This window comes from Mobula hypostoma, chromosome 18 (assembly GCF_963921235.1).
Source record: "Mobula hypostoma chromosome 18, sMobHyp1.1, whole genome shotgun sequence".
NCBI lineage: Eukaryota > Metazoa > Chordata > Chondrichthyes > Myliobatiformes > Myliobatidae > Mobula > Mobula hypostoma.
The window spans coordinates 64401346-64425366 of record NC_086114.1 but is presented as its reverse complement, the minus strand read 5'-3'; the positions used below and the strand labels follow the sequence as shown (position 1 = coordinate 64425366).

General features: G+C 40.4%; 1 protein-coding gene across 1 annotated transcript in view; it reads left to right on the top strand.

Annotated features, from left to right (window-relative positions):
- Positions 1 to 24021, top strand: part of LOC134358606 (furin-like) — a 145947-nt gene that overhangs the window by 55612 nt on the left and 66314 nt on the right. The window contains exon 2 of the mRNA XM_063071036.1: positions 22384 to 22482. Coding sequence (XP_062927106.1) covers positions 22384 to 22482 — 99 coding nt within the window. The remainder of the gene's footprint in view (positions 1 to 22383; positions 22483 to 24021) is intronic.

Below are 24021 nucleotides of genomic sequence, written 5' to 3'. Positions count from 1 at the left end.
ATGGTCATTACCCAACAACCATCAGACTTCTGAACTGACATAGATAACTTCACTCACCATAACTGAACTGATTCCACAACCTATAGGCTCACTTTCAAGGACTTTACATCTCATGTTCTCAGCATTTTTTTATTTGCACAATTTACACATTGCACATTGGTTGTCAGTCTTTGTTTGAATGTAGTTTTTCATTAATTCTATTGTATTTCTTTATTTCATGTAAATACCTGCAAAAAAGTGAATCTCAAGGTAGTAAATGGTGACGTACATATTTTGATGATAAATTTACTTTGTCAATATATAAATGAGTTGTAATACCTACTGTAGATTACAATCACCCAATTCATTCTTGATTTTTCAGGTTCTCTCTCTTCCCTTCACACTATCCTTTCACCTTCCATCCCATGCAATATGTCTTAACTCTTTTCTGTTTATCAAATTGATTTTAATGCACGTTTTCCCTGGAATTTAAAATCTAGCTCATTTTTCAGATAAGATCTTAGTAAATGTTTTGAATTGTAATTCTCAAGTTTATTTAAACAGTGTTGTCTTTTCATTTATGTTAGCTGTTTCCAACCTAACATGTGGTTAACCATTTTACTTTAAAAAGTTTCTTTCTGCCTATTTTAACCTGGCAATTGTTTACAAATCATTTTAGCAGGATGGTTCTTGGACTTCATTTATATAAGTTAATGTTACTGACAAGAGAAGGGGCAAAGGCGGGTTACTGGCAGCTTAAAACCAGTTACTCCTGGCAGATGGGGCTTGTCAGCTGTGGTTGACAGCTCATCTAGGAGAAGGAAAACTCCTGATCTCAAACCTCTACTGCTTTGCCACTATACCCACTCATGTGAAGGGCTTTGAGAGTAACCTCAAAGAAAAATCTTGAGCTGTGTGTCCCCAAGACAGTCCGACATTGAGTTCATTACTGACTGGCAACTCCTGTGATACCGCTGGAGTCAATCTGTATTAGTTTCTGCCATTCCTTTGGATTTATCAGCTGCATGGAGAGGGGCAGCCTGTGACATGAGCAACAGCTTGCTCTCCATATTGTAGTACCCTGGCTTGCATACTGCTTTGTGTATGACAGCTAGGACAAGAGGCCCGTGGCTGATCCTAACCAGTGAAGAGCCTCGAAGTTGATGCTTGTTGCTTCAGCAATGTACTAGGTTAGAAATAAAACCTTAAAAGCTGTTAATATGTTCAACAGATACTTCTTATCAGCTCTGCTGTGCCAGATTTTTCTCTTAGCACCTCTACTGTTTTTACCTTGTCCCTTTCTACCCGACCTCTCACTTAACTAAAAGCAGTCTATACTCATCAGGTCATCAGTAGTGAAGCAAATATATGTTGGCGGGTCACTAGACTGCAGGAATATATGCAGGATATGACTAATTCTTCCTCAGAAAATGCTACAAGTTTCCTGCTGCGTCACTGATGAGAGTGCCCTATTACCATGTAAAGCCTATTTATTACACACTGTCCACCTTGCCTCATCCTACCCTAACCTCACTGTTCCAACTCAACAGAAAGAAATGTCATTGCTCCTCCAGCTTGCTAAGGTGGCAGTCACACTTGGAACTTATGGTCTTTGTGACTCATTTACTCACTGTGTAAAATTCTGAACTGCTAAAAGTTTGTGTTTATTCAAGAGCAAATATGGTAAGTTGGTTTTGCATTTTTCTAAAGGAAATGTGCTAAGCCAGCATTATGGTTATGAGTTAGTTCTGAGCATTGGTTTCTTTAGAAGATATCTGTTTACCTGTAAATATAAAATTTAACATTGGATACTTGGGTAACAAGTTTATTTTTGCTCCAATGTATTCCTGCACAGTTGCGGACATAACTGAAGTGGAACTGATGAATTTCAGAGTATTTAGTTACACTGAGTTTGGAATGGCCAGGAAGGAACAAACGTCCTCAATGCCCCCAAAGGTAATATGCCAGAGGGTTATGGCTCCGCATGCATTACTGCAGTCCTGCATGCAAAAATAGTTTTGTGCATTGAAGAGTAAACATCTCTGACCCTGTTCCACGGTGGGCAAGAAAATGTTTCGATGACCTAATTCTGAATTCAAATACTGTGCAATTATGGGATTAAAGGCCAAGCGTGATAAAGACTTTTTGCCATTCTAATAGACACTGTTCTCTTGCAGCAACCAATTTCTGTAAGCTCCTTAACTTAGCTTTAAACACTCATCACTATATTTGGGTCAACTTGGACATTTTTGGCTTTTAGAGCACATGGTGCTGGCCCTGTGCTGTTAACTTGGAAATTTTGTAACCACGCTGCTATTTGCATTCAGTGGAAGAGTCACAAAGTGTTCACTCTGACTTGGATTTTCATTTAAATTTGGAAATTGCTTCAAACATAGATGTGTGCTGACAGGTCTTTGTATCTAATGCCTGTCAAGTTGAGTTGAGTTTCAGAATCTGGTTTATTATCACTAGGATATGTTGTGAAATATTGTTTTGCTGCAGCAATATTAAGTAGTGCAAAAATAATGAGGTAGTGTACATGGAGTCATTGTCCATTCAGAAATCTGATGGCAGTGGGGAAGAAACTGTTCCTAAAACATAAAGTGTGTGTCTTCAAGCTCCTGTACCTCCTCCCTGATGGTAGCAATGAGAAGGGGGTATTTCCTGGGTGATGGGGGTCCTTAATGATGAATGCCACCTTTGTGAGACATTGCCTTTTAAAGATGTCCTCATTGGTGGGGAGAGTAGTGCCCATAATGGAGCTGGCTAAGTTTAACCAATGTTCAAACATTCAGCCTGATCCTAGTTATTTGTAGCTGTTTGTTGACTGAGAATATCAAAAATTGCCCAAGTGCATTCTTCCCACAATATGAGACAAATTCAATCCAGTTCATAGCTGCCCTCTGATCATTGGCTCTTGGAGAAATCTTGTCATCAAGTTGTTCCCTGGTGATGTTCATATTTTTCCTGAATGGGTGCTGTTCTGATAACACTTTAACCTAAATCAGCGTGGTGTGTATACATCCATCAGTTCAACACCAATGTATACACTTGCAACCCGATCTGCAAAATGGATTTCAGATCCTCACCAAAGCTGCTTCAGCAAGATTTATAGAACCCTTCCACCACTTGGAAAGACCAGGGCAAAGGGTGCTCAGAAATACCACCCCTTGAAATTTCTCCAAGTTGTACATCATCCTGACTTGAAAATCTGATAAATGGAAGAGATTCTGTAGATGCTGGAAATCCAGAGGTGCGCACACAGTATACTGGAGGATTTCAGCTGATCAGGCAGTGTCACTGGAAATGACTAAACAGTTGATGTCTTGGGCTGAAACACTTCAAACGGTAACTTTATTTATTTCCATAGATGCAGCATGACCTTGAGTTCCTCTAGCATTTGTGCGTTTGAAACCTGATCATGGTTTCTTCATTGTACATTCTGAGTTATTACCAATTGCATTCACCTAAAGTAGTGTCGTAGTTCAAGGCAACAGCACTCTTGTCATCTCAAAAGCAATGAAGGTGGGCTGTTACTGTCATTTTGTGACCCTCTGCTGTGAATTTTTAGCCTTGACCAAGGGTTCCCAGTAAATACATTTCCTCTGAAGGTAAATGTTTTTACAGCCAGTCTCCTCTTCCTTGCCAGTGTGAGGGAAAGCAAGATTGGTCTCTCGTTTTGGAGTTAATCACCACAACCAAGACTTGGGAGGACAGAAAAGGAAAGCAGCAGGAGAAAATAGATTCTACTTTTAGTACAAGGAAGTTTGGGAGTTATTAAATCCTCATCTCCATCTCCATATCCATCAACATTGGAAAATGGGCAACATTTAATGATGGAAATGTGATTATTTCCCATTACTAGAGAAGGGAAATTCTGATCTCAAACCTCCGCTGCCTTGTGGCTATACCTACGCATGGGGAAGACTTTGGGAGTAAACTCAGAGGAAAAATCTGGAGCTGGCATCCCTAAGGCAGTTCTGCGTTCAGTTCAATGCTGACTGGCAACTCCTGCGATGCCACTGGTGCCGAACTGTATCAGTCTCTGCTGTACGCAATGGAGGGCCTCAAGGCCTGAAGATTTAAACATCCAGTTGTAATCAAAGTGGACAAATGCAGAGCTGAAATGTTTGTGGTACAGTTTAGTTTTACTGCCAAGGGGATGAGATTAACTGCCTTTTAACCTAAAGCATTAGTGTGCTATGCTGAGTGAGAGCAAGAGGAACTGCATTAAAATCTAAATATGCTAGAGCTAATCTCTTTAAACTGTACGATGTTTTTGCTCTTCGTTTTTGAGGAGTGTGCTTTGCAACCAGTATGGCTTTCTGTCTGCATGTTTGCAGATGTGTCAACACGATCATACAAAGGGTGACCAAGACATTAAACATAAACCGCAGCAGTCTGCAGACTATGTTCTGTGTTTGTTTTAACGTGGCTTTGACCTGATCCTTCAATGTACTGATGTAAATTGGTTCAGGTTTTTTAAACTTTAGCTCAAATAAACTCAAACAATCCTTTCTTTTTTTTTGAAAACAGAAAAATGTTATGTAATGTTTCAAAGTTAGTGGTGAGGAGCTGGTCAGAAAATTAGACGCACTACAAATTGTAGATAAAAAAAATTAACGGAGCAAAATTAAATTTGTTTACAGCAAATTTCAGTTTCATCAAAACTTGTGAAGCACTCTACAAAAATGGTATTATTTTGATAAAACTATTCCAATGTGGCTCGGATTTCTCTCAGATGTCAAACATGAAGTACCCAGAAGCTTTACAATGGAGCTAGCAAATCTGCTTTTCAAATTTGATGGTTTGAGACAATTGTACCAATGGTGAAAATATCAGATTTAGTTTTGTGGTGTAGGTTTGCCATTTGTTTCTTTAGATACAGCACTGCAATTAATCTAATAGCATTCAAAAATTTTCCAAACTCTTCATAAAATGGTTGCCAGGAAGTCATGGACTGGCAGCAGTTGATGATTAAATTTCAAAATTCAAAGTACATTTAATATCGAAGTATATATACCATACACAACCTTGAGATTCATCTTGTATGCAGGCATAAAACAAAGAAACAGTAGAATCCCCAAAAAAAAAACACAAAACAAAGACCATCAAACATCCAACGTGTGGATAAAAAGAACAAACCATGCAATCAATAAAAAATAATATTGAATTGAATTTATAGTACAGAATTAAGTTGTTATCAATCAGTATACTCAGCTTGAGTATTGGGAGAAGTTGGTGAAAAGTATTCGGGAATTGAATTCCACTTTTCCCAGGCTTGAACTATTAACAAAACTGTATTGTAAAGTGGGCGTATGAATTAGAAAAAAAGGATTGTTACCCATAGGGGGAAAATCATACTAACACTGGATATTTAAATGACAGTGAGACATGTTGAAGGTACAAATTGGATCTGTAAGCATCCATTAAGGGAGAGTCTCATTAATGTTTTGGGTTGGAATCTTTCATCCAAATTGATCAATACCCATGGAGATACGGACTGCAGATGCTGGAATCTGGAGCATTCACTAAACTAGTGGATCAAGTCAAGTCAAGTTTATTGTCATTTCGACCATAAGCTGCCAGTACAGTACACAGTAAAAATGAAACAATGTTCCTCCAGGACCGTGGTGCTACATGAAACAACACAAAACTGCACTAGACTATGTGAGACAGCACAAGGCTGCACTAGACGATGTAAAACAACATAAAAACTGCACTAGACTACAGACCTGCACAGGACTACATAAAGTGCACAAAACAGTGCAGGGCAGTATAATAATTAATAAACAAGACAATAGGTACAGTAGAGGACAAATTCCAATATAATAATAAATGATTGAGGAGTCCGATGGCTTGGGGGGAGAAACTGTTGCCCAGTCTGGTCGTGAGAGCCTGAATGCTTCGGTACCTTTGCCAGGTGGCAGGAGGGAGAAGAGTTTGTGTGAGGGGTGCTTGAACCAACCGGTATCTTGGAGACAGAGGTGTTTAATGGTTTAGGTCAAGATTAAGTGTAGACTAGAGAAGGTTCAATGTAAATTTATAATCAAAGTACATATATATCATCATATACAACCTTGAGAATCATTTTCTTGTGGGCATATTTAAAATTTATAGAATAATAACCATAACGGAATCAATGAAACACCACCCAACTAGTACGTTCAATCAGAGTACAAAAGGCAACAAATTGTGCAACTAGAAAAAGAAAGAATAATGAATAAATAAGCAATAAATATCAAGAACATCAGATGAAGAGTCCTTGAAAGTGAGTTCATTGGTTGTGGGAACATTTCAATGATGGGGCAATTGAAGTTGAATGAAGTTGTTCCCTTCAGTTCAAGAGCCTGCTGATTGAGACCTGGACCTGGAGGTGTGAGTCCTGAAGCTGCTGTACCGCCTTCCTCATGGCAACAGCCAGAAGAGAGCATGTTCTGGGTGGTAGGGGTTCCTGAGGATGGATGCTTCTTTCCTGCGACTGCATTTCATGTAGATGTGCTCAGTGGTTGGGAGGGCTTTACTGGACTGGAGTGTATCCAATACTTTTTGTAGGATTTTCCATTCAAGGGCTTTGGTGTTTCCATACCAGGCTGTGATGCAGCCAATCAATTTACTCTTCACCACATATCTATTAAGTTCATCAAAGTTTTAGATGTAATGCAGAATCTCTGCAAACTCCTAAGGAAATAGAGGCGCTGCCATGCTTTCTTCATAATTGCAGTCGCGTGTTGGGCCCAGGATAGATCCTCAGAAATAATAACACCTCGGAATTTAACATTGTCAACCCTTTCCACCTCTCATCCTCTGAGGACTGGTTCATGGACCTCTGGTTTTCTCCTCCTGAAAGCGGTAATCACTCTTTGGTCTTGCTGACATTGAGTAAGGAGTTATTGTTAAGACACCATTTAGCCAGGTTTTCAATCTCCCTCGTATGCTGATTCATCACCACCTTTGATTCAGCCTATGACAGAGATGTTGTCAGAAAACTTGCATATGTCATTGGAACTGTGTTTTCCACGCAGTCATAAGTGTAAAGTGAGTGGAACAGGGGCTAAGCGTACAGCCTTGTGATCCACCTGTGCTGTTGGAGATTGTGGTGGAGATGTTGCCAATCTGATCTGACTGGAGTCTGCAAATGAGCAAACACAGGATTCAATTACACAAGGAGGTATTGAGGTCTAGGTCTTGGAGCTTATAGATTTAGTTTTGAGGGGATGATTGTATCAAATGCTGAGTTGTAGTCAATAAAGAACATCCTGATGTGTGCATCTTTGCTGTCCAGATGTTCCAGGGGTGAGTAAAATGCCAATGAGATGGCAACTGCTGGGAGCCTATTGTTCTGCTGGGCAAATTGGACCAGATCTAAGTCGCTTCCCAGGCAGGAGTCGATACGTTTCATCACCAACCTCTCAAAACATTTAATCACTGTAGATGTGAGTGCTACTGGACAGTAGTCATTGAGGCAGGTCACCATGCTCTTATTCTCTTCTTGGGCACTAGTATAACTGAAGCCTGTTTGAAGCAGGTAGCTAGTATATAAGAAATGAACATGGCTGGAAATAGAGGCAGGTGTGTGGTGGGTAGAATCGGATTAGTGGTGGAACCAGATGTCACCAGGTGGGGAAAAGGGAAGCATTCAGGTTGCTTCAGGCATGCACATCCATGCCTGAAGCAGTAACTACAGCTACCTCACAGATGTGGGGTGTTTGCACAACTTTCTGAATTTGATGACGTTTCTGTTCTTTTCCCCAAATGAGTGGGCGTAGAGGCGAGGATTTGAAAGAAATTTAATCTGCGGTTAAGAGTGTGACTAACCTTTGAGTTTGCACATTCCCTCAACTTTGCCCGCAATGTGAAGATGAATTGAATGTGTCTGATACATTATTGAAGCTAAGAATGATGTCGCTCCTTAGTTTAAACACACTTGATGGTACATATTACTCTGCAGACTTTTAAAGTGAAGCTAGGAGTCAGATGCAGAGGAGTTTCCTGCTTGAATGTCATTTCACGGGGGAGGGGGGTGGTTGTTAATCCAGCCAATTAACATTTTTCTACCTTAGATGAATCCAGACTTGTCTCTGCAGCAATTCAGTTACCAAGGTTGAGAACAGTGACACAAATGCTTCATCTCCCGTATCAACAACCATTTAAACATTCTCTGAAAACAGTAGAATTTGGTTAATTATTTTTGTAATGGCCACAGATGGTGTCTCAAAACTGTGATTCAGTGGACAAAAAAAATGCACATGGAATGCCATGCATGTTTATGTAGAGGTCTGAGTTCAGCAATTTTCAGTTTAATATTGACAGGTCCAGCCTTCCCTTTATTTTGTTCCCACAACCTATTAACTCAGTTTCAAGTACTCCTCTTCTTCGTGTGCTGTGGGCTGTTGTGAATTTTTATCCCAATTGAAATTAAAATTCACATTGAGTGCAAAGAAGGATGGTGTAAAGGATGCTAAGAGTGAACTGTGAATCAGAATCAGGTTTAATATCACTGACCCTGTAACAACCAAACTTTGAACCAGTGGGGATAACTTCTCTCACCCCATCACTGCACTGTTCCCACAACCTACTAACTCAGTTTCAAGTACTCTTCTTCTCATGTTCTCGATACTAATTGCTGATTTACTTATTATTATTGTTTTGCTTTTTTTCATGTTGTATTAGCACAGTTTGTCATCTTTTGCACATCCTATTGGGGATGGTCTTTCACTGATTCGATTGTATTTCTTGTATTTATTGCGAATGCCTGCAAGAAAATGAATCTCAGGGTTTGTAGATGGTGACATCTATGTACTTTGATAATAAATTTACTTTGTACTTGAACTTTGTATGCTGTGAAGTTTGAGTTTTGCAGCAACAGTACAATGCAAAACAAAATATAGAATAAATTATAATAAGTGTAAATAGAGAGTAAAATTGTAGTGAGATGGTGTTCACAACAAGCCACACTTGTTAAATGTACAGGTCTAGAAATACTGTAAGACTGTACCTCTTCCTAGAGATGCTGCCTGGCCTGCTGCGTTCACCAGCAACTTTGATGTGTGTTGCTTGAATTTCCAGCATCTGTAGAATTCCTCGTGTTTACGACTATAAAAAGATGATTGGATTAGTGGAATAAGGAACTCAGTGGAGTGTGCAGTAATGTGATTGGCATTAAGGATCTATTAAAATATTACAATATAAAAGGAAAAATGTGTTTTCAAACACTGGTGTGTTTCTCAGCAATTCCTAGGGCTTTCACATCCGGGGCTCATATCACTAATCACAATCAGTGGGGAGAATGTGATCATTATAATTTCAGAATTCAGTGTAATTTCATTTATTTTGATACAGCCATTAACCTGGATATGACTGAGTATAACGATGAATTTGGAATAGCTTGTTAATATTGTACCAATATTATTGTAAATTGCAATCCATTTGTATGTTTTTAAAGAACCTTAAATTGGGATAGGCTGTTACTGTTTCAAGTATTAGCAGAGTTGAGTTTTCCAGCAGGCTGTTCCAAATTCACATAGAGATGTCTGGAAGTGTTGTTGGTCTTGCATATTCACATCTATCTATAAACGAACATTTTCTATCTGCAATTTGCTTAAGTTTTCTACAATTTGACTGCTTTAAGAAAATACTGAGACTATTTGGAAAGTAGGGTAGAGCCAAATAATTTAAAGTTAAATCTATTGTTGCTGCTCATGTGGATTCAGAAATGGAGTTATATCCCCTTACACTAACCTCTTTAACCTGTTCAACCTAAGAGAGAGCTTTCAACATAAAATATAGGAAATTATACTTTGTATCTAAAGTAAAGGGGAAAGGTTTACAAGAAGATCTACAAGCTCAAGCAGCAGTGATCCCATTTGGTCACCTTGGGATGATGCTGAAATAGTCTCTGCAAGGTTGAGGCCACTATTGAATTGTGCTGCTGATTAGTAATGAGCCTATGTAATGCTTCGTATGTCTAACACAGCACATTCAAAATGCTGAAGGAGCTAGGCATCTATAGAGAATAAGCAGTTGATGTTTCAGTTCAAAGCCCTTCATCAGGACTGAGTTCCTCCAGCATTTTATGCGTGCTGATCTGCATTTCCAGCATTTGCAGAATCTCGTGCTTATGTATTTTTGTTTCCTGCCCCTACCTTCTACAAGGTCAACAGCGATGCTCTTAAACTTGCTATGTGACTGTAAGGTGACTGCTAGAGTTTTCCAAAAATGTTCCCTTTTCAGTTTTGTTATCCCAGGATTAAGTTGAAATTTTGGCACAGTAGTACACTTCAAAGTAACTATCATCTACATTAATGTTCTGTGAATGCTATTTGATGCAGATAATGATAGCTGAGCCTGAGGTGCAGACATATGCAGATGTTACTTGACGTAGATATTTCCTTTTATGGTCATTGGATTGGGAACATGAGCAAGAGTCTTTAATGACGTTCTTCCCGGAGGCCATTTGCAGCAACTATGCACAAATCTGAGATGGGAAAATAGGGTTTGAACCTTGACTATCTGTTTTTCAAAGAATCAGGTTTATTATCACTAACGTATGTCATGTGTTTTGTGTACATTAATGTGTTGAGATAAGTTTACAGTATTTAAAGGGTTACCTTAATAGGCCAAGATAGTGTATGTGGAGAGGATGTTTCCTATAGTGGGGGAGGCTAGGACCAGAGGGCAGAACCTCAGAGTAGAGCGATGTCCATTTAGAACAGAGATGCAGAAAAATTTCTTTAGCCCAAGGGTGGTGAATCTTTGGAATTCATTGTCACAGACAGCTGTGGAGGCCAAGTCATTGAGTGTATTTAAAGGGGAGGTTGATGGGTTCTTGATGAGTAAGGGTGTCAGAGGTTATGTGGAGAAGGCAGGAAAATAAATCAGCCATGATGGAATGGCGCATCAGACTCAGGTGGAATGGCACATCAGACTTGATGGGTGGAATGGCCTAATTATGCACCTATGTCTTGTGGTTTTATGGTTTAATATTCCACCTAAATGGCACCAGAATTTTTAACATCCTAAGAATAAGCTTGTATTTCTATAACAATTTGTATATAAAAAGGTTCAGCAAGTTATTAAAGAAAATGATGAGAAATTTCCTCACTCAGTTGTAGAAGTGTAGAATTCTTTCCCTTGGAGTTATGGATATTGTTCAGAAGTTCAAAGTAAGTTATCAATGTACATATATATCACCATATACAACCGTGAGATTCATTTTCTTGTGGGTATACTCAGTAAATCCAAGAACCATAACAGAATCAGTGAAAGACTGCAACCAAACAGGGCAGACAAACAACCAATGTGCAAAAGACAGCAAACTTTGCAAATACAAAAGACAAAAATAATAAGCAGTAAATATCAAGAACATTGGGGTACCGCAAGGCTCAGTGCTGGGACCCCAGTTGTTTACAATATATATTAATGACTTAGACGAGGGAATTAAATGCAGCATCTCCAAGTTTGCGGATGACACGAAGCTGGGCGGCAGTGTTAGCTGTGAGGAGGACGCTAAGAGGATGCAGGGTGACTTGGATAGGTTAGGTGAGTGGGCAAATTCATGGCAGATGCAATTTAATGTGGATAAATGTCAGGTTATCCACTTTGGTGGCAAAAACAGGAAAACGGATTATTATCTGAATGGTGGCCAATTAGGAAAAGGGGAGGTGCAACGAGACCTGGGTGTCATTGTACACCAGTCGTTGAAAGTGGGCATGCAGGTACAGCAGGCGGTGAAAAAGGCGAATGGTATGCTGGCATTTATAGCGAGAGGATTCGAGTACAGGAGCAGGGAGGTACTACTGCAAACACAAAATAATCTGCAGATGCTGGGATCAAAGCAACACTCACAGCACGCTGGAGGAACTCAGCAGGTCGGGCAGCATCAGTGGAAACGATGGGTCAACGTTTCAGGCCGGAACCCTTCGTCAGGACACTTGAACCAGTGGGGATAACTTCACTCACCCCATCACTGAACTGTTCCCACGATCTATGGACTCACTTTCAAAGATTCTTCATCTTATGTTAGAAGCATAGAAGGTACTACTGCAGTTGTACAAGGCCTTGGTGAGACCACACCTGGAGTATTGTGCAAACAACAGGAATTCTGCAGATGCTGGAAATTCAAGCAACACACATCAAAGTTGCTGGTGAACGCAGCAGGCCAAGCAGCATCTATAGGAAGAGGCGCAGTCGACGTTTCAGGCCGAGACCCTTCGTCAGGACTAACTGAAGGAAGAGTGAGTAAGGGATTTGAAAGCTGGAGGGGGAGGGGGAGATGCAAAATGATAGGAGAAGACAGGAGGGGGAGGGATAGAGCCGAGAGCTGGACAGGTGATAGGCAAAAGGGGATATGAGAGGATCATGGGACAGGAGGTCCGGGAAGAAAGACGGGGGGGGGGTGACCCAGAGGATGGGCAAGAGGTATATTCAGAGGGACAGAGGGAGAAAAAGGAGAGTGAGAGAAAGAATGTGTGCATAAAAATGAGTAACAGATGGGGTGCGAGGGGGAGGTGGGGCCTAGCGGAAGTTAGAGAAGTCAATGTTCATGCCATCAGGTTGGAGGCTACCCAGACGGAATATAAGGTGTTGTTCCTCCAACCTGAGTGTGGCTTCATCTTTACAGTAGAGGAGGCCGTGGATAGACATGTCAGAATGGGAATGGGATGTGGAATTAAAATGTGTGGCCACTGGGAGATCCTGCTTTCTCTGGCGGACAGAGCGTAGATGGTGGAGTATTGTGTGCAGTTTTGGTCCCCTAATCGGAGGAAAGACATTCTTGCCATAAAGGGAGTACAAAGAAGGTTCACCAGATTGATTCCTGGGATGGCAGGACTTTCATATAATGAAAGACTGGATCGACTAGGCTTATACTCGCTGGAATTTAGAAGATTGAGGGGGGATCTTACTGAAACGTATAAAATTCTAAAGGGATTGGACGGGCTAGATGCAGGAAGATTGTTCCCAATGTTGGGGAAGTCCAGAACGAGGGGTCACAGTTTGAGAATAAAGGGGAAGCCTTTTAGGACCGAGATGAGGAAAAACTTCTTCACACAGAGAGTGGTGAATCTGTGGAATTCTGTGCCACAGGAAACAGTTGAGGCCAGTTCATTGGCTATATTTAAGAGGGAGTTAGATATGGCCCTTGTGGCTAAAGGGATCGGGGGTATGGAGGGAAGGCTGGTACAGGGTTCTGAGTTGGATGATCAGCCACGATCATACTGAATGGCAGTGCAGGCTCGAAGGGCCGAATGGCCTACTCCTGCACCTATTTTCTATGTTTCTAACATAAGATGAAGAATCTTTGAAAGTGAGTCCATAGATTGTGGGGACAGTTCAGTGATGGGGTGAGTGAAGTTATCCCCACTGCTTCAAGTGCCTCATGTTCCTAAGCCTGGTAGTGTGAATCCTGAGGCTCCTGTACCACCTCCCTGATGCCAGCAGCGAGAAGAGAGCACGGCCTGAGTGGGTGGGGGGTCTTTGATGGACAGTGCTCTGTGTAGATGTGCTCAATGGTGGGGAGGGATTTACCCATGATGGATTGGGCCTTATTCACTAGGTTTTATAGGATCTTGCTTTCAAGAGCATTGGTGTTCCCATACCATGCTGTGATGTAACCAGTCAGTATATTCTCCACCACATATCTGTAGAAGTTCAGTGCTTAACAGTTTTGGGATTGAAGGAAGTGGGAATTGTCGAATGGCAGAGCAGCTGTGAGAGTTTGTGTGGCTGTTCCTGTCTCGTGTTCACAATGCCAGAACATCTCAGAGTTGTTTTCCAAACTGCGACTGCTCTGGTTGCAGAGATCAGGATAAGGGCAGATGCTTGTTGATTCACTGGAAACAGAATTAAGACCAAAAATCACGTTCTTGCTTCTCACTTGAAATTCAGAGGAAAATACACTGCCACCTTATGGAGTGAAAGCACATTAAGCTGAAATGTTAAAAGATGTCAAGTTCATGGTGTCAGAGACAAAGTAGTTTTTCAGGGAGGTGCATGTTCTCTGGGTTTGTGTATGAGTCATTGAAATGCTGGAACTCAGTTGAATGCTCAATGTTATGGTATAACGCTTGATTTCACATTTACTTGAAGACAGTGAGTTCTGCCAAGCTGTCACTCTGCTGTTATGTTTTCAAATTGAGTGCAGGGGAAGGTGACTGCGTTGGAGGGTGTCCGTATTGGAGGATGGGGGAGGGTATCCATACTACAGCCCAGCAAAGCTCATGATTAATAAATTGGGAGGGAAGAAATTCAGACAAGTTGTAGTCATTTGATAGCAGCTTGAGTTTTACAAGCAGACATAGGAATAGAAGGTTAAAAGAAGATTTGAGGGAGTAATGTGAAGGAGAATGTGCTGTTCAATATTGGATTTGCAATAACTAAAAACTGAACTTTATAGGTAGCTAATTCTTTACAGGAAATTCCCATGTAGTGTGTAAAACTCCATTGGCAGATGTGACCGTTTAATTGCACACCCTATTAGCTATTGTAGTAGTCAGAGTTGTACAACACAAGAATAGGCACTCTGGCCCAACTTGTCCATGCCAGCCAAATTGTCTACCCCAGCTAGTCCCTTTTGCCTGTATTTGGTACACATCCCTCTAAACCTTTCCTGAACCTGTACCATAAAGATTGCAATTGATCTTGCCTCAACCACTTCCTCCGGGAGCTCATTCCACATACCCACAGCCCTTTTTTTTGTGGAAAAACTTGTCCCTCATGTTCCCTTAAAATTTTTCCTTTTTCATCTAAAATCTATCATAGAAGATCATGTTGAAGTACGAAAGCCCAAGGAAATTCATCAGCATGGTACAGCAATGCATGCTGGAGTTCAGGACAATGGTGAGTCATCCAAGCCCTTCCCTGTCTCAGATGAGGTTAAACTGGGCTGCATCTTGACATCAGCGCTATTTAGTCTGGTGTTTTCTGCCATGTTGACTGATGCCTTCCAAGTCAGTGATGGAGGCTTCGGCATCAGATTCTGCACTGAAGGGAAGCTGTTCAACTTCAGAATGCTCCAAGCAAAAACTAAATTTGTCACAGACATCATCAGAGACTTCATTTTCACTGACTGTGCCCTCAATGCTGTCAAAAGATATGTGCAGCACTGTATCAACAATTTTTCTTATGCACGTACCAACTTTGGGCTCACTATCAACACCAAGAATACTGAAGTCAGTTCCAGGGAAATAGTGTGTTGAGCCAAACATGGCAATCAACAGTCAAAGACTCAACCCCAGGATGAGGGTAAACAGGATTGCCAAAGCAAGTGTAGCCTTTGACAAACTTCATACCGACACTTGGACAGAAGAAACATAAGTCTACAGACGAAGCTGAAGGTATATAGGGCCATAGTTTTTCCCACTCTGCTTTATGCCTGCGAAACTTGGACAGTGTACTCACAACATGCCAATAAACTGAACCATTTCCACACAGTGTGCCAGAGAAAGCTCCTCAACATTAATTGGAAGACAAAATCCCTGACAGTGGTACTTACCAAGGTGGACCAGCCCAGTGCCTACACTATCCTGGTGCAGTCCCTGTTAAGCTGGGCAAGCCACATAACTTGTATGCCAGACCATCAGCTGCCCAAGAGACTACTTTACAATAAACTACTGAAAGGAAAGTGTTCCCATGGAGGCCAAAAACACTGTAAAGATGCCCTGGCATCAACTCAGATATGTGGGATCGTATCACCCAAGATCTGGTTGAGTGGCACTCCTCCCTCCATATGGGTGCAGTGACATTTGCAGCAGAGAGATTTAGGCTGGCCAGGAGAGCCTGAGCCAGTGACCCCCTAACCAAATGTGGCTGTCATCTGTTGTCCACATTGCAAAAAAAAACTGAGTATGGATTGTCCTTTCCAGCCATTTGCAAATCAGAGATGACCAGAGCGGTTCTCATTGTTGCACGATGGGCAAATGAACAAACATTGCCTTCTAGTTTTAGACTGCCCTATCCTTGGGGCGGGGGGGGGGGTTGGAAGCTTTATCCATTTACCCTGTCTATGCCCCTCATGATTTTATATATTTATATAAACCCTCAGCCTCCAGGGAACAAAGTCCAGCCTATCCAGGTGTTCCTTCAAACTCAAGCTTTCCAATGCTGGTAGAACATCTTTGTGAATCTTTTGTGCACAGTTTTCATCTGGTATGGAGGAGTCACATCCACAGGATTGGGAAAACTGTAGAGGGTTGTAAACTCAGCCAGTTCCATATGAGCGCTAGCCTCCCCAGCATCGAGGAACCTTCAAAAGACAGCATTCATTATTAAGGTTCCTCACTATCCAAGACATATCCTCTTCTCATTGCTACCATCAGGGAGGGAATACAGGAGCCTGAAGACACACACCTAATGTTTTAAGAATAGTTTCTTGCCCTCCACCATCAGATTTCTGAATGTTCCATGAACCAACCCATGAAGATTCAACATTGTTTAAAGTCATTTTCAGTGCACATTTGTTAAGTAGAATAAAATAATTGTTACTTCAAATCCAATGTAGAACTCTACCTCACTATTTTTGCTCTCTTATCACAGCTTATTTTGTATATCTTAATATTTGTAGTATGTTTTGTATACTGCATTGTACTGCTGCTGCAAAATGACAAATTTGTCAGTGATAATAAACCTGATTTTTATCCTTCACATAGCTTGACAGCAAGGATTGTGCATAGTACTCCAGTGTGGCCTCACTAATGTCCTGTGCATGATGTGGTAACATGATGTCCCAACTCGTATGCTCAGTCATATGTTCTGTAGTTGGAGAAGCCTGATCTTCAAGTGTGGCAACCGTACTTTATTGCATCTTGTGTTATTGGTGAAACCTTCCAAATTGAGAAATTCTGAGGAAGCGTTTTATCGTGCAAACTTTAGATAAGGTATGAAGTTGAGGCTGCATTTTCCGTTGTGATCAGATATCAAAGAGTGTGATGAGAACTAGAGATGAATGTGTCACTGTCAGTCCCTCGCATCTTCCTTTACCCTGATCTAGATATGGAGGCTCTAAAATCTTCCACTTCCTTTATTTTGCCATTGAGTTCAATTTTGGGAAAAGATATCTGTGCTTCAGATAGTGACCCCACATCTGAAAAGTCTTTGAACAAGAAACAATGCTTGCATGGTATAACACATGCTGGAGAAGGTCTGCAGGTCGGCAGCATTTCTGGAGAGGAGTAAATGGTCACGGTTTCAGGCTGAGACCCTTCATCAGGACTGGAAAGGCCAGTACAAGAACAGTACAGTACATCAGGAAGAAGCCAGTACAAGAAGGTGAGGGAGGGAACGTGTACAAGCTAGAAGGTATAATCCCTTTTGTGGATACCTTGTATTTTGCAATATTTATAGTGATGTATATGGTTACTTCAAGCATACTTCTATCAAACTCAAGAGATTTTCATTTTGTTGATAAAATGCAGTGGCAGGAACTACTGCAGAAAACGGCAATGTCCTTGATTTATTTTCTTACCCTAAATTCAAAATTCATTTGGTCTTATTTAACTTGAATCCCGCTATAAACTGATGCTGGTTTGATGTCAAATAATGGTCAATTTAATTTCAAAATTCAAAGTAGATTTATTATCACAGAACGAATATGTCACCATGAAATTCATTTTCTTGCAGGCATTTACAAGAAAATGAAGTACAATGAAAAACTGTGTCAAAGACTGACTAACAACCAATGTGCAAAAGAGGACAAATTGTGCAAATAATAAAGTAATTAAATCATTCTGAGAACTTGAATTGTCGAGTCCTTGAGAGTGAGTCTATAGCTTGTGGAGTCACTGGTTCAGGATTCTGATGGCTGAAGGGTAATAACTGTTCCTGAACCTGGTAGTGTGGGACCCCAGACTCCTGTATCTCCTTCCTGATAGTGAGAAGAGAGGATGGCTTGGATGGTGAGTGTCCTTGATGTTGACAGTTCACAGCCAAAGCGGGTTTCATATTGACCATGTGAAATATTTGTGATGGTTCAATTTTTCTGAATTCATGAACTCTCTAGGCATTACACAAGTGCTTATTTGTTCGGCTTACTTTCTGAAATTTGTGATCGGTGATGCTGTGCCCTGCTGACAGTCATCAGTGCAAACAAGGCATGGTGATTGCACCATTGTAGATCTGTCAGAAGTTTGAGTTCTCTGCAAATATGATCAATATATTTAATGAACAGGTGCAGTTTTGCTTGGTTTTACCACAGTAAATGAGATGAGGAACTTTTCTGTACTTCACTTTGTGTCAACACAATGGTTTAAATTTGAAGGGCAGATCAGGAAGTATGATTGTTATAAATATTGTAGTTAGCAAGTTATTCTGAGCTCTGACATTATTTACTGGTGTAATACTAGACCCATAGCGTGATGCACTGAGGGGACTGTTTATCCTCGCTGTGTAATCCAGAATTAGAATGGTGAGGTTAAGAAAAGAATTAGTGCAGGTACATATAAATTACAAGAGTAACTCATACTGTGTTTATCAAATCCCCAGGAAATACTTTCACCGGCAATATTTTAAAGTATAGTTTTGTTCTTGGTCAGGCAAAAACTAAATCTTGCTTAAGTCACACAGTAGCAAATTAGCTAAATCATGTCTCTCTTTTAGGATTAATGATTGTAACATTGTTTTTTAATGGAATGCAAGTAGAACTTTTAACTTCCCCTTTGAAGTTTAATTGAGGTATTGTGTTTCATTTCAATGATGGCTCCACAAACAATGCAGTATTTCCTCAATACTAAATGGAATTACCAGCACAGGTGCTCCAGTCACAAACAAGAGAAAATTTGCAGATGCTGGAAATCTGAGCAACACATACAAAATGTGCTCAGCAGGCCAGTCAACATCAATGGGGGGGAAAAAAGTACTGTCGGTGTTTTGGCCCGAAACCCTTCGCCAGGACTGCTGAGTTCCTCCAGCATTTTGTGTGTGTTGCACAGATGCTCTAGTTCCTGGTTTGGAGCTTTCAACCAATCCAGTTAATCTCAATCAAAGATATTTTGTTCATTTAATTCTCTGGGAATGAGCTGAGTAAATGTCAGTTTGAGAGGTCATCTGAAGATAAATTTGAGAACAAGTTGGTGGTTTCCGGTTATTAGCTACAGGGTAGTTCAGGTTGTGGATGAGGTCTCAAATCCTCAGGATAATGAACAATGGTATTTACTAAAGTATGCTTGGTGTATTCCATCACAGGTTGCTGGTTCTGCACATCTCAGCTGGTGGACATATGAAGTTCTTTCTATAGACAGTGCCAATTTATTAACCAATTCAGAAAGTTAGGCCATTTAGACTGCAGCATTCTCTGCAAGTTGGGGTGTCAAAAAATATAGATTTTACCATTTTCTAAAAAAATGTTTCCCTGGGGTCCTTCCACACTTTCAGTTCTGGAGCATTTTGCTACTTGAACCAACCAGGTGTCCATTCCTTTATTAAATGTATGCTGTAAGTGCCGTTCGCAGAAGATAAGCCAAACAAATAAGCACTCTGGTAAAGTATGGACTCTGAAAAATGCAACGTCACAAACATTTCAAGCGGTCAATATGAAATCTGCTTCAGCTGTGAATTGAAAATAAATTGGTCATTATTTGATATCAAACTAATGGCAATAATACTCTTGTCCTCTCTCTAAGGAGTTCGTACATTCTCCTCTTAATTGCATAGGTTTCCTTTGGGTGCTCCAAATTCCTCCTCATTCCAAAGCCATACGGGTTAATAAGTTAGTTGGTCACATGGGTGTAATTGAACGGCGCAGTCTCACTAGGCTAGAAGTGCCTGTTACCATGTTCTGTCTCTAATTAAATAAAAATAATCTGTGACGTGGTGACCCGAGTGTATTAGTATCATGCATGATGGATACAGACCCTCCAGCTCACCAAGTTAATGCAAGCTAGCAAACGCGTATCTGTACTAATCCCATTTCCCAACACTTTGCCCCACAGCCTTCTGTGGTATGGCTAAGTTTTCAAGCTTCTTGAAAGGCTTGTCACGATACGTGCTTAGAGCATGTATCCCTGACATGAATCTAGGACCGGAAGTGAGTAAAGGGGTGAGCTGCTTAGTCTTCAGTGAGTAGAAGTTAAAGCTGCACGTAATTCTAGTTATTAAACTATTTACTAAAAATAAAGTCATCACTAATAAATGTGCATTCAATTTGCATTTTTAAAGAACCCATATGAACATGTGAGCAGTTATAGATGCCTTCTGGATATTCTGGCATTGGAGAGGGTCCAGAAAAGGTTCATGAGAATAATTCACTGAATGGCTCCAAGATCTTATGATCTTTGGTCACCAATACCTTTCCTCTACTTCTATTCAGGTTTAACATGGTCTTCTGTTCAGCCAAAACATATGCACCCTTTGGCAAGTCAAGTTGCGCGATGTATATGCACTCAGTTGAAGATAAGACTGTAAGATATAGTGAAATTAAGTAATTTGGCCCATCGAGTCCGCTCCACTACTGAATCATGGCTTATTTATTTTCCCTCTTAACCCTATTTTCCTGCCTTCTCCTTGTAACTTTTGACTCCCCCACTAATCAAGAACCTATCAACCACTGCTTTAAATATATACAATAGCTTGGCCTCCACAGTTGTTTGTGGGAATGAATTCCACAGATTCACCACCCTCCAGCTAAAGAAATTCTTCCTCATCTCTGTCCTAAAGGGACGTACTTCTATTCTGAAGCTGTGCCCTCTGACGAAAGTTCCTCACTCTGGACCATTTAGTTCGTACTACATAACCTGTTTTGTCCAGGTTAATTGTATGCTTTTGTTTGATTGTCTCTCCCTTTGATTATTTGGTTTATCTCCACAAATTTCACACAATATTCAGAATTTCTTATTCACAGTTAAAACTCATCGAATTCAATGGAAAAATTTGCTCCTATTTAAACTCATAGTTTACTGCAATAGCCCCAACACCTTAATTACTGTCTTATGCAAATAAGTGAAGATGTTTATTCAAACATTGAAGACTAGTAGAAAGGGAGAACTTCTCCAAAAACAGAATAATTCAGTTTTTTTCATAACAACCTCTTGATCCCAGCCCTCTTTTTCCTTAAAAGTCTGAATCAAGCTGGCATACATGCCCAATGTGCCGTTTGTTGTTTTGTGTTTGTTCAGGCAGATAAATTTCACTGAAAAGAGGTTTGCAGGGCCATCGGTAAGTTGGCTAAATTCTGATGCTGTATGTTGCCTATATAGTCTTCTCATTTATGCAGGCATTCCATTTCTTCATCCTGCAGTATAGTGCTGCCATTTTTGAGGGTTTTTGGGTTATTGTCTGCCTTGTTTGTTAAGTAATGGGTAACCAATAACATTTAGGTGTGCATTAGATGTGGACCTAAATGAAAATTGATGTCAGTTGTGATTCCCTTTGTAGTCCTGTATCACGTCCACAATATAGAAGTGTTGCTGACACAAGGCAATCAGGTGCTGACCACAGTAGGAAAGCCAAACATCAATCCTATCAATGCCACAAGAGTAGTTTGCATTTTTCTATAAAGCTCAAGCAATTATCAAAGTACATGTATGTCACCATATACAACCCTGAGATTAATTTTCTTTTGGGCATAATAAATCCATAATGGGATAATAACCATAATATAATCAATGAAAGATCGCACCACATTGGGCGTTCAGCCAGTGTGCAAGACACAAACTGCAAATACAAAAAGAAAGAAATAATAATAAATAAGCAATAAATATTGAGAACACGAAATGAGGAAACATTGAAAGAGAGGTCGTAGGTTGTGGGAATATTTCAATGACGAAGTAAAGTTGAGTGAAGTTATCCCCTTTGCTGGTTGAGGGGTAATAACGGTTCCTAAACCTGGTGGTGTGGCTCTTAAGGTTCCTGTGTCTGATGGCAGCAACAAGAAGAGAATGTGTCCTGGGTGATGGGGTCCTTGATGTTGGATGCTGCTTTCCTGTGACAGTTTTGTGTAGATGTGCTTACTGTTGGGGAGGGCTTTGCCATGATGGACTGGGCCATATGCACTACTTTTTTGTAGGAGTTTTCCATTCAAGGGCATTGGTGTTTCCATATCAGGCTGTGATGCAGCCAGTCAGTATACTCTCCACCAGATGTCAATACAAGTTTTTTTGATACCCAGTTGAAGAATGTTAAATATCCAGTTTATTTGATTTGGAGATGGTTGATGAATCTTTTGTCAGATATATACATATAGAAGCTAGCACTGTAAATTACACTATTTCCATTTGTTTTTGTTGGCCACTCTTCTGTCTCGGCATTCCCTGATTATGATCAGCCAACATAGGAATTTGCCTTAATTCTCTGTGACATCGAGGCCTCAGGTGGTTACTTTGACAACAAGCATGTGTTTTTCTTTTAATGCTTGATATTTTGATCTGGTGTTTTTTTTCTGAGTTTGGTGTTAGAACCTTTATGTTTCTTTTGCAGATCTTTGATGATTACTATCATTTTCGGCATCAAGGAGTAGTGAAACGATCAGTAAACCAGCATAAGTACCAGCACAACAAACTGCGGCTAGCAAAACAGGTAGGCCATGGACCAAGTCTGGGTCACTTTTCTATTATCATTTCTAAATACCTATGAATTAGTTTATTTCTGGGGTCCACGTTCTTAGCAACTGGTTAGATGACGCTTGGAGTATTATGTTCATTTCTGGTCACCTCATTATAGGAAGGTTATGGAAGCTTTAGAGAAGGTGCAGAGGAGCTTTACCAGGAAGCTGTCTGGATTAGAGAAGGAAGGCTTTTCTCTTTCAAGCGGAGGAGGATGAGAGATGACTTGAAAGAGGTGTACAAGATGTTAAAAGACGTAAATCAAACGGATAGCAAAAGAATTTTTCCCAGGGTGTAAATGGCTAATATGAGGGAGCATAATTTTAAGGTGATTGGAGGAAACTGAAGGAAGGATGTCAGAGGTAGTTTATTTACACTGAGTAATGGGTGCATGGAATGTTCTGTAAGGGGTGGTGATAAAGGCAGATGCATTAGGGGCATGTAGGAAATTCTTAGGCACAAGGATGACAGAAAAATGGAGGGTTATGTAGGCAGGACAAGTTAGTCTGATTTTGGAGTAGGTTAAAAGATCAGCAAAACATCGTGGACCGCTGGGCCTGTGCTGTGTTGATGGAAATGCATAATTTTAATGCAGCTCCACAAATTAATGAAAATGTGACTATGTTCCCTTTAATTTCAGAGAAAATATTCAGCAATACAATCATATATTTATCAGTCTCAGGTTATGTTATAGCGTGGATGAAATCACCGAAGAGACAGAGTTACTGGTAGATACAAAGCAGCTTCTTTATTCAACACAGCAGGATACAGCAGGCATCATAGGGATGGAGACACTTTTGGTGGAAAGGTCTGCTAGCCCAATGTGGGCTCGATATTTATATGCTAAACACAAAGAGCAATCGCTATTTACAAAGTTATAGACAATGCTTCCTTTTGAAGCTACATACAAAACATCACACCTTCTGACTTCATCCTTTCTTCCCGATGCCAACGTGTCTGGGTTGGTACTCACAACCTTTAGGAGTGCAAGTCAAATCCACAATACATTTATTTGGTATTTTACGTGCTAACATAGAGGACAATTAATATTTATAAAGTACGGATAAGACTCTTCAAAACTACCCGTAAACTTCACACTTCCATCCGCAGCATCTGGCTAGTATTCCGATATTCACAGCTTTTAGGAAATGCATTGTTGTGAACTTAATCCACAGTACTTTGTCAAACAGAAGATTGGTGGCCAGAGTCATTTAAGTGTAAATGAATCATCTACCCAAAAACTCACTGGTTGTATTGATAGAGTGCGTAAAACAGTTTAATTTTTAAGAGTTGCTGAGCGTTACCAGTGGTGCAATGCACTTAGATTCTTGGGAACCCACTGAATAATGAGACATAATTACTGAATGACCTGGCTTGAATATTCCTACTTAGATTATGAGGACACTCAGTCCTAGTTTATTGTCATTTAGAAATACTTGCATTAAAAAATGATACAATGTTCCTCCAGAATGATATCACAAAATAAACAGGACAAACCAAGACTAAAACTGAT